This window comes from Pleurodeles waltl, chromosome 9 (genome assembly GCF_031143425.1).
Source record: "Pleurodeles waltl isolate 20211129_DDA chromosome 9, aPleWal1.hap1.20221129, whole genome shotgun sequence".
Classification (NCBI taxonomy): Eukaryota; Metazoa; Chordata; class Amphibia; order Caudata; family Salamandridae; genus Pleurodeles; species Pleurodeles waltl.
Window position 1 is genome coordinate 419,189,845 of NC_090448.1, and position 16,201 is coordinate 419,206,045.

General features: G+C 47.1%; 1 protein-coding gene across 3 annotated transcripts in view; it reads right to left on the reverse strand.

The window, feature by feature from the left end:
• SPTBN4 (spectrin beta, non-erythrocytic 4) overlaps positions 1–16,201 on the reverse strand; it is a 1,652,494-nt gene that overhangs the window by 64,927 nt on the left and 1,571,366 nt on the right. For all 3 annotated transcript variants that reach the window (XM_069207217.1, XM_069207216.1, XM_069207218.1), the window contains one exon: positions 11,516–11,558. In XM_069207217.1, coding sequence (XP_069063318.1) covers positions 11,516–11,558 — 43 coding nt within the window. The remainder of the gene's footprint in view (positions 1–11,515; positions 11,559–16,201) is intronic.

Below are 16,201 nucleotides of genomic sequence, written 5' to 3' on the forward strand. Positions count from 1 at the left end.
ATCAAAAGTTTTGGACCAATTTATAGAAAGGGCATTGTCCATTATCCCTTGATGCCATAATCCGCTTACAAGTATTCAATTTCTTGCTGCTCGGTGTGGGAAAGAGATCAACCATGAGGTGACCTCATTATCAGAATATGAAATCCACTTGGTCCTGGTGTAGCTCCTACTCATGGCAGTCTGAAAGTTGTTGACTGTAGGAAAGTAGCCTCTTTCTACCTTGGTTACCCCCACTTTTTGCCTGTTTGTCAGTGTGTTTGACTGTGTTCACTGGGATCCTGCTAACCAGGACCCCAGTGACTGTGCTCTCTCCTCTAAATGTGGTTGCTGGTAACCTTGTATCCCCACAATTGGCATACTGGTGCCCCCATGTAAGCCTCTAGTATATGGTACCTAGGAACCCAGGGCACTGGGGTTCCAGGGGATCCCTAGGGGCAGCAGCAGTTATTCTCCCACCCAAAGGGAGCCCATGCAAAGAGTTCTGCAGGCCTGCCATTACAGGTCACTGCACGAGGTCACTGCAAGTCACCCTTATGGTAGGTCCTCTCAACCCAGAGGGCAGGGTGCAGGTACCTGTGTGTGAGCACACCACTGCACTAGCAGAGCTGCCCTGACGAACTCCAGCCCCATTTTACTGGACCTTGTGAGTGCGAGGACGCCAATTTTATATGTGTACCGGACATAGATCACTACCTATGTCCAGCTACATAATGGTAACTCCGAACCTGGGCATATTTGGGGGCATATTTATACTCTGGTTGCGCCGAATTTGCGTCGTTTTTTTCGACGCAAAACTAACGCCATATTTATACTTTGGCGCTAGACGCGTCTAGCGCCAAAGTTCCCGGAATGTGCGTCATTTTTTAGCGTGAACCCCTTCCTTGCGTTAATGATATGCAAGGGAGGCGTTCCCGTCTTAAAAAATGACTCCCAGGCCTTTACGTGGTATTTATACTCCCGGGCAAAAATGACGCCCGGGAGTGGGCGTGGCCAAAAACGGCGCATTTGCGCCGCTTTTTAACGCCTGGGTCAGGGATGGCGTTAAGGGACAAGTGGGCTCAAAATGAGCCCAGAGTGCCCTCCCCTGCCCCCAGGGACCCCCCCTGCCACCCTTGCCCACCCCAGGAGGACACCCAAGGACGGAGGGACCCATCCCATGGACATTAAGGTAAGTTCAGGTAAGTATTTTTTTTTTTTTTTTTTGTGGCATAGGGGGGCCTGATTTGTGCCCCCCTACATGCCACTATGCCCAATGACCATGCCCAGGGGACAGAAGTCCCCTGGGCATGGCCATTGGGCAAGGGGGCATGACTCCTATCTTTACAATGATAGGAGTCATGTTGATGGGGGATGGGCGTCGAAAATAAATGGCGCAAGTCGGGTTACGATGATTTTTTCGACGTAACCTGACTTGCCCCATTTTAAGACGCCCATGCGCCATTTTCCCCCTACGCCGGCGCTGCCTGGTGTACGTGGTTTTTCTCGCGCACACCAGGCAGCGCCGGTCTGCTTGCGCCGGCTAACGCCATTCAATAAATACGGCGCCCGCATGGCGCTTCAGAATGGCGTTAGCCGGCGCTAATTTTTTTGACGCAAAACTGCGTTAGCGCAGTTTTGCGTCAAAAAGTATAAATACGGCCCTTGGTATCAAACATGTCGGAATCATACCCCAATACTGTTGCAGGTATTGTAAGTATGATTCCATGCACTCTGGGGGCTCCTTAGAGGACCCCCAGTATTGCTACCACAAGTCTTACAGGGTTTTCCCGGCAGCCCAGCTGCTTCCACCCCTCAGACAGGTTTCTGCCCTCCTGCTAATTGATCTGATCAAGCCCAGGAAGGCAGAACAAAGGATTTCCTTTGGGAGAGGGAGGTAACACCCTCTCTCTTTGGAAATAGGTGTGACTGGCTTGGAAGGGGGTAGCCTCCCCAAGCCATTGGTTAAGGGCACCCCAGTCCCTGCTCTGGCACGAAACTGGACAATGGAAAGGGGAGTGACCACTCCCTGTCCATCACCACCCCAGGGGTGGTGCTCAGAGCTCCTTCAGAGGGGTCTGCCATCTTGATTCCAAGGTTGTCAGGGAACTCTGGGAGCATCTGAGTGGCCAGGCCAGGCAGGTGACGTCAGAGGTATCCTCTGATAGGTAGTTACCTGGTTAGGTGATCAAGCACCCTCTTTGGGCTATATAGGGTGTTCCTCTGGGGTGGGTCTTTGGATTTGGCTGGCAAGATTCCAGCAGGACTCCTCTGCTTCGACTTCTGGCCTCTGGACCTACGATTGGACCCTCCAGGAACCTACAAGCTGCAGATGCACAAGAAAGACTCTTCTGCAACATTGTATCCAGAATTCCTGCCAGCTTTGCAATGTTTCCCTGGCCGAGCATCCTCAGAAGACATCACTCCCCTGCATCCACAGGTACCTGGCTGCATTGACGACTGGCTGCGTGAATCTCTCCTCATCCCTTGGACCTCTCTACCAGCAGTCGCACTTCTGTGACGTGGAGGGTCCTCTGTGACTAACCCTCCTGGGTAGAGTCCTCCTGGACCTTGCTGGTCCCCGGCAGCATCTCTTTTCCTCCAACCACAACTTTGCCTTTGCCAAGGCTTGTTGGTGGAAATCCTTTACCGACACCCATCTGCAATCCAGCTTCCAGCGCGGGACACCTTTTGCATGCATCAGGAACTCTTCTCCAGCTTCTGTGCTGCAGTGCTGACCTGTCTTCCTTCTTCGTCTACCTACACCAAAAGGTACATCTGGGAGGGTAGTATCTCCTACTGGACTCCACAGACACTTCTGGACTTGGGGCCACATGTACAAAAATACGGTTTTGCAACTCGCAAACTGCGAGTCTTAGTGACTCGCAATTTGCGAGTCGCAAAACCGGATGTACAACAGTGTCAATGACACTGTCTGCGATTCGCAATGGGGTCGCAAATGCATTGGGAATAGCGGCACTCACAGGGATGGTGGCCTGCTGGAGACAGCAGACCACCATGTTTGTGACTGCTTTTAAATAAAGCAGTATTTTTATTTTTAATTGCAGCCCATTTTCCTTAAAGAAAAACGGAATGCATTTCGAAAAATGTTGGACCACTGCCTGCTCTGAAAAAATATTTTTGCATGCATTCATAACTTGCGAATGGGTTAGCACCAATTTGAAATTGGTGCTAACTGCGATTGTTTTGCGACCGCATTCGCGGTCACAAAACAATCATACATACCATTTACATTTGGTATTAGGAAGGGACGCCCTTGACAAGCCCCATCCTAATACCGAATCGCAAAACCCAAACTGAGATACGGTAAGAAGTTACCGAATCACAGTTTGGGCTTTGTACATTCCAAAAAGCATTTTTCTAGTTGCAAAGGAGCCGAAATGCTTCATACATCTGGCCCTTGGTCCCTTCTCTCCACAGGTCTCCATCTTTGGTAATCCAACGCTGATTTTTTGTAGGCTCCTATGGGTACGTTCTTCTTTTTCTTCTTTTCATCCTTTGGGTTATTTTTGGGGAAATCGAGCGTTTTACTCCTGGATTCCTGGTCGCTGGGGGGTACTGCATTATTTACTCATGTGGTTTCCTAGTACTCCCAGCTCCTCTCTACATGATTTACTTACCAAGGTGGGGGCCATGTGCTTGCATTCCACTTTCTTACTATATGGTTTGAGCTCGCAGTAGGGCTACTATTGCTTATTGCTATTCACACTGTTTTTCAACCTTTTTATGCCTTTTACTGTTTATTACTGTATATAAATAGTGTATTTACTTACCTCCTATTGGAGGGTTGCTTCTCTAGTATTTTCTGATACTGTGTTCCAAAAATAAAATACTTTTATTTTCGTACAACCAATTGTTTTCCTTCTTGCGTGTAAGTACTGTGTGGCTGTAGTGGTATTGCATGAGCTTTGCATGTCTCCTAGATAAGCCTTGGCTGCTCATCCATAGCTACTTCTAGAGAGCCCGGCTTCTAGACACTGCCTACATTTCACTAAAAGGGGATACTTGGACATGGTATAATGCGTAAGTACCATAGGTACCCACCACACAATGCCAGCTTCCGACATCGACTGAGTGCATCTGTTTGACTGCTTTGGCAAGCTTAAATTCAATTGAGTTGGACTGTATGCAGTTTGTGGTGCAATCCAATTGTATCATCATCCTGTTCTGAGGCCAAAAATTTGGGGAGGTAGTGGAGTTGTCACACTGGATGTAAAGACATGTCCTACAAATACCGTGTAAACAGCAAGGGCACCGGCATTGACAATGATGCTGATCATAACAGTGTTGTTGTCATTGACAATGGGCTCGTTGTCGATAGTTTTGCTATCGTCGTAATCAAAGCCATCACTATTAACTACAGTTGTAAGGGAGAAACGCATGATGCTGCAATCGACGGTCTGATCAACGCTAATGATGGTGTTGTTGATGGTCTCATCGTCAACAAGGTCTTTTTTCGCGGTCATCATCAACAACCTGTTTACCAAGGCCTTCTTTCTTTTTGTGTATGGTTGGTCATCATTTGAGTGACTTTTTTGCACAGACAATTTTTTTTCTGGAATGTTTCACCGCTCCAGGTTTAGTATGTAAGGAAATTGCTGCAATTGCTATACCAAATAAATTTAGTTCAGGAAACTGCATGAGTCCCCTTTCTGAGCTGTCTTTGTGGAAGTGCTTGGAGGGCATTTTTTGTGGAATCTTCCCCTAAAGGGATGGTATCCCTCTTAGAAGGGGGGAAATTCTCCTTATGCAGTAAGCAGCAGCAATATCACGATACAGACATTCATCACACTCACTCTCCCTCTGTTCCACAAGGATAATCAATCAATTCATGAAGGGGTTATTCAGAGCTTTCCCTAAGGTACAAGCTCCTCCTCTGGAATGGCATTTCAATATAGTTCTCTCCCAGCTTATTAAACAACCATTCAAACCCATTCGCAAAGCAGACCTAAAGTTCATTGACATAAAAAGTAGCTTTACTATTGGCTCTCACCTCAGCTAGAAGAGCTAGTGAAATACAGGCTTTGACAAAGCAGGAACCTTTTCCATGTTTCACTGAGGATTATATGCTTCTCAGAACAAATAGAAAGATTCATCCCCGAGGTCCCATCTCAATTTCATGTCAATGAGCCTATCATACTAAGCACTTTTTTCCCAAGCCTGGCTACACCAGCTGAAAAGTCTCTCCATACTCTGAATACCAAACAATGTCTTAAATGCTATTTGCATTGTACCGAGCAAATACATAAGATTTGTCAACTTTTAATGTCATATGGACAATCTCAACAAGGTACTTCGCCAGATGGATTTCTGCTGCCATCAGTTATGCCATTCAAAAGCAGGCACACCACTTACAGTCGAAGCAGGAGCTCACTCAATAAGGACAGCGCCCACTTTGAATGCGCTGTTTGCAGGAGTTCCACCGAAAAAGATTTATTGTGCTGGGACAGGGAAGAGCACCTACACATTCACAGAGCACTACTGCCTGGAATCGGTGCACTTTGGTGATGCAGCTGTAGGACAGGTGGTGATGCTTCATCTATTGCAGTAAGGTGAGCCTCTGTTCATAATGGTGTGTATTGGAATTTAGGAATACATCCATATAATGTTGTGGTAAACTGCATAACCATTTCATCATGTCTGGAGTGTTTAAACTTGATATATTTCTATTTTTTTTAAACTAATTTGCTACCTACCATCCTCAAAGGGTAATTAGATTACCACACGGTAAACTTACAATAACTGCTTGCTATTCTGATTCAAGCATGTGAATCTATGAAAGATCCAATACTGGAGAAGGAAATGAGATACTTACCTGTAACTACAATTCTCCAGCATTGGTATCACTCATAGATTTACATGTGACCCACCATCCTTCCCTGAGAGGCTCCCCTTACAGCTTGAGTGATGTTATTCCTACATGTGCAAAAAAGTATGAGGGATTCAGCCTCTCTTGGGAGTATTCTACAGGGTGCTGTTGCCTGATTGGTCATAGTTCAAGTTTGGTTCTTTTAAAAAAATGATATAGATAAGCTATTAAAGTGACTGCTCATTGCCATTAGGGCCTATGGTAATGATACGTTTCGCTTTATTAGGGTACTGTGGGGCTCCTATTTCGACTTCAAGCATGTGAATCTATGAAAAATCCAGTACTGGAGAAATATAATTATTTCCACTATATTCCACATTTCTACCCCAATGGCCAGATGTACGAAGCATTTTTCAAGTAGCAAGTGGCGAATCTGGCCTTTTGCGACTTCAAAAATGCTATTTGGGATGTACAAAGCCCAAACTGTGATTCTGTAACTTGTTACCGAATCGCAGTTTGGGTTTTGTGATTCGGTATTAGGAAGGGGTGTGACAAGGGCGTCCCTTCCTAGTACTGAATCCAGATGGTATGTATGATTGTTTTGTGACTGCGAATGCGGTCGCAAAACAATTGCAGTTAGCACCAGTTTCCAACTGGGACCCCTTACCCTTTGTGAATGGCAGTGAAAATATTTTTTCAGAGCAGGCAGTGGTCCCAAGGACTAAACCTTTTCATTTTTCATTTTGAAATGCATCTTGTTTTCCTTTAAGGACAACGGGCTGCATTAAAAAAAAAAACTGCTTTATTTAAAAGCAGTCACAAACACGGTGGTCTGATGTCTCCAGCAGGCCGCCATCCCTTTGAGGGCGGCCATTCCCAATGAATATTCATGAGTTAGGTCAATCAATCAATCAAATTTTTTTATAGAGCACACTACTCTCCCGTGAGGGTCTCAAGGCGCTTGGGGGGGTGGTCCGGGGGGCAAGGAGGGTCACTGTTCAAACAACCATGTCTTGAGGTTCTTTCTGAAGAGCAGGAGGTCTTTGGTTTTGCGGAGGTTGGTGGGGAGGGAGTTCCAGGTTTTGGGGGCGAGGTAGGAGAAGGACCTGCCTCCTGCGGTGGTGCATTGGATGAGGGTGACTGTGGCTAGGGTGAGGTCGGCTGATTGGAGGTTGTGGGTGGGAGTGTGAAAGTTTACTCTATCGTTGAGATAGGTTGGGCCGGTGCTGTGGAGGGATTTGTGTGCGAGGATGAGGATCTTGAATGTGATTCTCTTGTCTATGGGGAGCCAGTGAAGGGATTTGAGGTGTGGTGAGATTCGTTTGTGGCGGGGGAGGCCAAGGACGAGGCGTGCGGCTGTGTTCTGGATTCTCTGGAGTTTGTTTTTGAGTTTGAGTGTGGTGCCGGCGTAGAGGGCGTTAAATGTAGTCTAGTCTGCTGCTGATGAGTGCATGGGTGACTGTCTTCCTGGTCTCTGGGGGAATCCATTTGAAGGATTTTTTTAAAGTGCGGAATGTGTGGAAGAAGGAGGAGGTTAGAGCATTGATTTGCTGTGTCATGGAGAGGGAGGAGTCCAGGATGATGCCGAGGTTGCGTGCGTGGTTTGCGGGGTGGGTGCGGGGCCTAGGACGGTGGGCCACCAGGAGTCATCCCATATGGTTTTGTTGGGGCCGAAGATGATGATCTCGGTTTTGTTGGAGTTGAGCTTGAGGTGGTTAGTCGTCATCCAGTTGGCGGTGTCAAGAAGAGCAGCGTGTAGGTTGGTTTTGGCGGTGGTGGGGTTGCGGGTGAGGGAGAGGATCAGTTGGGTGTCATCTGCATAGGAGAGGATAGTGATTCAGTGTGATCAGAGGATGTTGGCTAGGGGGATCATGAAAATGTTGAAGAGTGTGGGGCTGAGGGAGGACCCTTGGGGGACTCCGCAGATGATCTTGGTAGCGGTGGAGTGGAAAGGTGGAAGGCAGACTCTCTGGGTCCGGTCGGTGAGGAAGGAGGTGAGCCAGTCTAAGGCTTTAAGTGAATTCCTATGTTGTGGAGGCGTGTGCGGAGTGTGTGGTGGCAGACTGTGTTAAAGGCTGCGGATAGGTCTAGGAGGATGAGTGCGACGGTCTCCCCTTTGTCGACTTTGGTCCTGATGTCATTAGTGCATGCAATGAGGGCGGTCTCCGTGCTGTGGTTCTTGCGGAACCCGGATTGTGAGGGGTCGAGTGTTGTTTTCTTCGAGGAAGTGGGATAGGCAGGCGTTGACTAGTTTCTCAGCAACCTTGGCGGGTAAAGGGAGGAGGGAGATGGGGCGATAGTTGGAGAGGGTCTCCGGCTTTGTTTTTTTTTAGGAGAGAGGTGATTTCCGCGTGCTTCCAGGGGTCTGGGTAGGTGGTGGAGTCGAAAGAGGAGTTGATTATGTCGCGAAGTATGGGGGCGATGGTTGGGCTGGCTTTGTTGTAGATACGATGTGGGCAGGGGTCAGAGGGGGATCAGGAGTGGATGGAGTTCATGGTTTTTTCGGTTTCTTCGTGTGTGGTGGGGGCCCAGGTGGTGAGTGTGGTGGGGGGGTCATGAGTGGGGGTTGAGTTGGGTGAGTGAGGGGTGTGTGTGGTGGCTGTGTGTGGTATGAAGCTGTTGTGGATGTCCAGGATTTTGTGGTGGAAGTGATTGGAGAGGGCGTCATATAGGGGCTATGTGTGTGAGGGGTCTATGTTGCTGGCTTTGGGTTTGGCTAGTTCATTAATGATGGTGAAGAGTTCTTTGCTGTTTTGAGAGTTGTTGTCAAGGTGTGTCTTGTAGTGATCTCTTTTGGTGGTGCGTATGAGTTGGTGATGGGTGCGAATGGTGGCTTTGAGGGTGGAGAAGTTGGTTGTAGAGGGTTCTTGTTGCCATATTTTCTCTGCTTGGCGGCATTTGCGCTTGGAGTTGGGGGTGAACCATGGGATGTTCTTGATGTTGCGGGTGGCGATGTGTTTTCTGAGGGGGGCTAGTGTGTCTGCGCAGGTAGTGATCCATTTAGAGAGGTTGTGTGCTCCTGTGTTTGGGTCATTGGTGTAGGGGGGGTGGTTGTGAGCCAGTTGGGAGTTCAGGCGTTCTGTGGGGATCTTGTCCCACATGCAGTAGGGTGTGGTGTGTTGATGGCGGTGTGTGGGGGGGTTTGGTGAAGGAGAAGTGGACGCAGTGGTGGTCAGTCCAGAGGAGTTCGGTGGTGTGGGTGTAGGCTATGTGTTGGCTTGAGGTGAAAATTGCGTCAAACGTGTGTCCTGCTGAGTGGGTGGGTGCGGTGACCAGATGTTTGAGCCTGAGGTTGGTGAGGTTGTCTATGAGGGAGGTAGAGTTGTGGTCTTGTAGATTCTCCAAGTGAAAATTGAAATCACTGAGGAGGATGTAGTCTGTGGAGGTGAGGGCGTGCGAGCTGATGGTGTCGGCGATGGTGTTGCAGAAGGCGGGCCTGGTCCTGGTGGTCTGTAGATTAGTGTACCTCTGAGGGTGGAGTTGTTGTTAATGTGGATTAGGAAGTGCATGTGTTCTGTGTTGTCGATAGTGTCTTGGGAGCTGGTGGTGTCTTTGATGGTGTCCCTGTGTAGGATGGCGATGCCACCACCTGGCCTGTTGAGGCGGTCTTTGCGTTGGAGTTTGTATCCCTTGGGGGTGGCGATGGCTATGTCGGGTTCTGAGGAGGGGTTGGTCCAGGTTTCCGTGAGGAAGGCGATGTCTGGTGAGTGTGATGTGATGAGGTCCCAGAATTCTACGGCATGTTTGTGAAGGGAGTGGGTGTTGAGGAGCATGCAGTTGAGGTGGTTGTGGTGGGTGGTGTCGGTGTGGTGCACGGGGGTGTTGTTGTGGTTGTGGGGTGGTGTGCTGTGGGGCTGGTTGGTGGGGGTGGGGGCAGAGCAGCTGTGTGTTGCGTTGGGGGTGTTGTGTGTGTTGTCGGGGGTGTCGCTATGGTTGGTGTGTGGTGTGAGGGATGAGGAGCAGGAGAAATGACAGGCGAAGCAGGTGAAGGGGCCATGAGTGTGTGTGGGGCTGGAAAGGGTGCAGGTGGGGCGAGGGCCTTGGTTGAGTGGTGGGTGAGGGGGGAGTAGGTTTGTCTGAGGGGGCCAAGGGAACTGGCGCTGAGTGCGGTCTTGGCGCGGACGGGCGCAGACGGGCTTGCCATAAGTAGGGGAGGGAGGGAGTGGCAGCTGGAGGAGGGAGGGCTGGACAAATGGGAAGGCTGGGGGGGTGGGGCCGCAGCGGCTAGGGAATCTAAACAGTAAGGAACGGACAGTGAGAAGGAGGAGGGGGGGAGGCGGGAGGGGCCGCAGGGGACGCAGCGGCTGGGGAATCTAAACAGAAAGGAACGGACGGTGAGAAGGAGAAGGGGGGAGGCGGGAGGGGCCGCAGGGGACGCAGCGGCTGGGGAATCTAAACAGAAAGGAATGGACAGTGAGAAGGAGGAGGGGGAAGGCGGGAGGGGCCGCAGGGGACGCATCGGCTGCGGTATCTAACAATATAAGGAAAACGGATGGTGAGGAGGTGGCGCTGGGTGGCGGAGCGGGGAGCGACCTGCCTGCTGAAGCAGGGTCGAGGGTTGCGACTCCATTGGGAATCGCAAACAGTGTAATTGACAATGTTGTACATCAGGTTTTGCGACTCGCAATTTGCGAGTTGCAAAACCTGAATTTCGTACATGTGGCCCCAAATGCTATGATGTGGTTTGAGTTCATTTATATTACTGTGATTTTCTACAGACATTTGCAGTCTAAGTTGGCCTGTCACAAAATTTTTGAGGCGTTACCAAACTGCTAAAAATTGGGATGTCTATCTCCAACGTATATGTTCTAGTGTCCCCGCACTCAAGTTGGATTATTCTAGGTTGATGACTGTGAGTGTACAATGCGGAAGAACTAATATCCTTATGAAAAGCTCCATATGTAAAGCATATAGCGTGGGTTACACCGGCCACTTCTGATGTGTGCCTTATTGAATCTCAAAGTGGGATGATACATTTTCATGTACCATAATTCTGGCTGATGGATTTGAGTGGTTATGGTGAACCAATTTTAAAAAGATTCTCCGAATGTGCATCTATACACCACTACCTATAGGAACAGTAACAAAACCAAATCAAACATATTTTCTGTATCTAGTAGCAAAAATGCCAAAGGATATTTTAGGGTTTGTGTCTGCTCAATCAGATACATGGTGGTATTTCGTTTGGGAGGTGATCTCGCTTCCGAGAACAAAGCTGTGTTGAAATCAAGAAGCAGGAGTAGTCAGTGCTCTGCTAACTTACTGTTCAGAGCTCTGGAATAGATTTTCAGATCAGCATTTAATGGGGATGTTGGGCAAGAAGGCAGAGTCCTGAAGGTATTTTGCTTTTTTTTTAACATAACTGATAACATAATGTGCCTCCATGTTTTAAGCAACATTGCTATATCCCTACTTTCTGCTAACATGTTATGGAACAGAGGTCAGTTTCTTTTATCTGTGTTTTATATAACCCAACTGGTCCTTTACCAGAAGGTAGTAGGCCTTTATTGCCTCTATAATCTATTTGTCTCTTCAACATACAGAAATTAATTTCAGCATTTTAGCAATCATTTTATGTCCTAAGTGATTTAAAAACATGACTGTCTTCTTTCAGTTTTTTTCCCATTATCACATGAAACTGGAGTCCAAATATTATACAGGTATAGAATACTATAAATTAAAAGTGAACAATGTTTGAATATCTCTCACCTCATCCTTTGCTTGGAAGAGAAATTCGTTGCCATCACTTGTCCTGTAAGAAATGCTGGGAGTCAGAGTTGCAGTCAACATGGAGACTAAAACAGTCAATTTAGCAACATTAGCAATGAAATTACATGCATACCTGACCCCCAGAGAAGGCATTCCATCTTATTCTCTTGCACAGTCCTGAAAAGCTATATGGCTGTGGTAGGATAGGTCCAGGTGGCCATATCTATGCTAGAGTTTCTGCACAACTAGTAATTTTCCAAAAGAGTTCCAATTAGATTAATTTTAAGCATATGCATCCTATGGGATAGCCTGAACATGTGGGTCCTTTGTTCCTGGACTTCCAGTTACAGCCACAAGCTGTGTACAACATAACAATATATAAACCTGTATGTCCTTATCAACAGTTTGAGGTCGATATTGGGCAACACCTTACTTAAACTGCACTGGTGTCAATGCCACTTCTGATAAGGCAGATGGGACATCAGCCATTATTTTTGCAAGATTTCCACTCTGTCACATTCTAAATATGGCTTTTAGATATAATAGAGAAATATGCACCTTCAAAGTCTGTCTTGGCAGCTATTGATTTAAACTTGCATTTTAAAGTTTGTTCAGATATTCATGTGTATGTGGATAAATTGAATAAAAGTCGACTAGACTCCTTGCAGAAAAGAAGCTGTGTGTGAAACTGAGTTGTTGGGTGAAGTGGGACAACAAGTCACTATAATAACCTGTACTTAACCCTCTGGTACCCTGGCACAAAAGCAATCAAGCTTAATTTAGAGGTAACGTGTAAAGTATTTATGTAGACATTAAACAGCAATAAAGAGAAAACACAATACAAGACAAATCCCATATTTAGAAACATACAGTGAATTTGAATAAATTATTTGACACCAAAACAACAAACATCCAATCAGTAAAACCGGAATTATAAATTTTGACAGATTAAAGTGTAAAATAGTACCTAACAGATCAAAGTGACAACTGCAGATATATTTAGCAGCGCAAGACCAGCAAAGACGAAAGTTATGGATGACTGCGATGGAGAGTGGTTCGTATACATGAAGTGGATTGGGCCTGGTCTCCTCTTACCTGTGGACTTAGAAGAATTTTTAGAGAAAAAATGTCTGAGAAGGTCAAGTTCAGTGGGTTATCACAGCCTCCGGTGTCTGAGGAGGAGGGTTTTCGTCGGGGAGCCACTGGACAAAAGTGCTTATTTTGACAAGTTGAATTGCCAGTTTAAAACAAACCTGGGACATGTTTTAAGGGACTACTTAACTTTGTGGCACAATAAGTGCTGCATGCCCTCTTTATTTGGGAGTTACAAGTAAATTAAATATGGCAATCAGGTATAAGCCAATTTTTCTATATTTTACAGACTGAACTAATACATTTTTTACCTTTGGTAACACATTATTTGGTAGGGACAGGATCTAATCACAGGCTCCTTACTTTAGAATCTTCCCCAGCAGCGAGACTGGATACGGAAACCTTTTCCCCCAGCATGTCTGCATGTCGGAAGAGGGTGTCACCCTTATGTCAAATAGTCACTGAATTCTCAGTTTAGGATATGAATTTCCATAACAACATCTTTGAGACAAACTAGAACTCAGTTTGCAGAGTGGGGAGGATTGGAGGGTCGTTGGAATCTGTGGCTAGACCCTGTCTCTACCAGATAATGCATTACCGATGGTAAGCATCTTGCTCATCTGATAGAGAAATCTAGCTGCGGATTCCTTACTGTAGAATCAGATACAAAAGTCCTACTAACCCTGGAGGATGGACTGCGAACTGAGACCATTAAATGTCTCTAAGTAGAAAAAAAACGGTCTAGAACAAGTTACAAAGACCGGACATTCATAATAATGTAGGTGAGCAATAACATACTCTACAACATAAAAATCTGTGGAAGAACTTACTGGTAAATAAAGCCATAAGACATTAAAAAACATGGGCATAAAATTATCCATGTTAGTATGGTAAATGTGTGTCAGAAGGGACCCAACAGTATGAATATAAAAGTGTTTACACCCATAATGGGATCTGAACCCATACATGCTCACCCAATAAGAACTGGTGAAAAGACCACATTAATAAAAACATTGTAAAGACATTGAGGCCCATATTTATACTTTTTGACGCTAAACTGCGCTAACGCAGTTTAGCGTCAAAAAATTTTGCGCCGTCTAACGCCATTCTGAAGCGCCATGCGGGCGCCGTATTTATGGAATGGCGTTAGCCGGCGCAAGCAGACCGGCGCTGCCTGGTTTGCGTGGAAAAAAACCACGTACACCAGACAGCGCCGACGTAGGGGGAAAATGGCGTATGGGCGTCTTAAAATGGGGCAAGTCAGGTTACGTCGAAAAAATCGTCGTAACCCGACTTGCGCCATTTTTTTTCGACGCCCATCCCCCATCAACATGACTCCTATCATTGTAAAGATAGGAGTCATGCCCCCTTGCCCAATGGCCATGCCCAGGGGACTTCTGTCCCCTGGGCATGGTCATTGGGCATAGTGGCATGTAGGGGGGCACAAATCAGGCCCCCCTATGCCACAAAAAATAAAAATAAAAATACTTACCTGAACTTACCTTAATGTCCATGGGATGGGTCCCTCCGTCCTTGGGTGTCCTCCTGGGGTGGGCAAGGGTGGCAGGGGGGGTCCCTGGGGGCAGGGGAGGGCACTCTGGGCTCATTTTGAGCCCACTTGTCCCTTAACGCCATCCCTGACCCAGGCGTTAAAAAGCGGCGCAAATGCGCCGTTTTTGGCCACGCCCACTCCCGGGCGTCTCTTTTGCCCGGGAGTATAAATACCACGTAAAGGCCTGGGAGTCATTTTTTAAGACGGGAACGCCTCCCTTGCATATCATTAACGCAAGGAAGGGGTTCACGCTAAAAAATGACGCACACTCCGGGCACTTTGGCGCCCGAAGCGTCTAACGCCACAGTATAAATATGGCGTTAGTTGGCGTTAGTTCTGCGTCGAATTTGCGTCGAAAAAAACGACGCAAATTCGGCGCAACCAGAGTATAAATATGGCCCTGAAAGTATGGAGATAACGTTAACCATGACACTAGGACAATTTTGCTAAATGACCCTATGAATATAAATTAATTTGCTTGCATATCGAGACCCGAACGGCATGTTTGATACTTGTGAAATATAATCAGCAGCACATTACCCTGAACAATACCTCTTTGCTTTACTAAGTTCTATCCTAATCCGACCTGTACTGTAAAAAACACAGAGAAAGGTCTATCTCTCATGGATAAAGCATCAAAAATGCTTTATGAAAAAGAAGTTGAATACAACAATAGCAACTTTAGGCATAGAAAAACAAGTTACTGACTTTTGGTAACGCATTATCTGGTAGAGACTCTATCTAGCTGCAGATTCCTTACCTTTGAATTCCCTAGCGTCAGCTTCGAATGTGGAATTTTTGCTGACCAGTACCCTGCACGTGCTGTTGGGTGGCGTAGTTCGGATCCACGTGCGTCGTTTGGCTCCGCGTGGCGTCGCCAGTGTCGTTGGAGCTGCTGTGACGTCACGGTCGCCTATAACGCCACCACCCGATGCACAATTGTCAGTTCTTTTACCCACAAAGTTCCACGCCAGAAGCGCAGTCATGAATAGAACCAACAGTTCATCTCTCCAAAACTAGGGCCCTAAAAGGGGTAAACCCTAACCCTACTAGACATATCCACAGAGCGGGGAGGCATGGGTGGGTGCAAGGAATCTGCAGCTAGATAGAGTCTCTACCAGACAATGCGTTACTGAAGGTAAGTAACTTTTTCATCTGATAGAGACTTCTAGCTGCAGATTCCTTACCTTTCAATAGATACCCAAGCCATAGCCTCGTGACGGTGGGCTGAGGATACCTCTACATACACTATAAAGTCCTATAGGACCAAACAGGCAAAGTGTCTGTCTCTCCGTACCTGATTGTCCAGGCAGGAATGTTTTGCAAACATGTGCAAGGATGCCCACGTTGCTGCTTGACAGATATCCAGGACTGGTATGCCACAGGCTAGCCTAATGGTAGCAGCTTTGCCCCTGCTAGAATAAGTCCTCAAGCCCTCAAGAGGCTGCTTCCAGGCCAATGCGTAGCAGATCTTGATGCAGAGAACGAACTGGCGTGAAATGGTTCACTTGTGCACTGCCCGACCTTTCTTTGCTCCCACGTACCCCACAAGGAGTTGGTCATCCACGGGAACTCTTTTGTGTGGTCAAGGTAGAACGACAATGCACTTTTTGAGTCCAGCCAGTGGAGTCGCTCCTTTTCCTTAGAGGGATGAAGAGGAGCAAAGAAGGTGGGCAGGGTGATATTCTGACCCAGATGAAATGGGATCACCACCTTAGGAAGGAAAGAGGCACGTGTTCTAAGAATCACCTTGTCTAGGAATATGGTGAGGTACGGTGGCTTGGATGAAAGAGCTTGCATCTCACTCACCCTCCTAGCAGATGTTGTAGCCACTAAGAAGGCTGTTTTGATGGTGAGCAGCCGGAGGGACAGTTGTGTAACAGCTCAAAAGGAGCACACATTAGAAATGTGAGGACCAAATTTAAATCCCATTGGGACATAACAAAGGGCGTAGGAGGAAGCATATGTACAAGCCCATTGAGGAACCTATGTACAATGGGAGATTTAAAAAGTGAAGGCTGATCAGGTAGCCGAAGAAATGC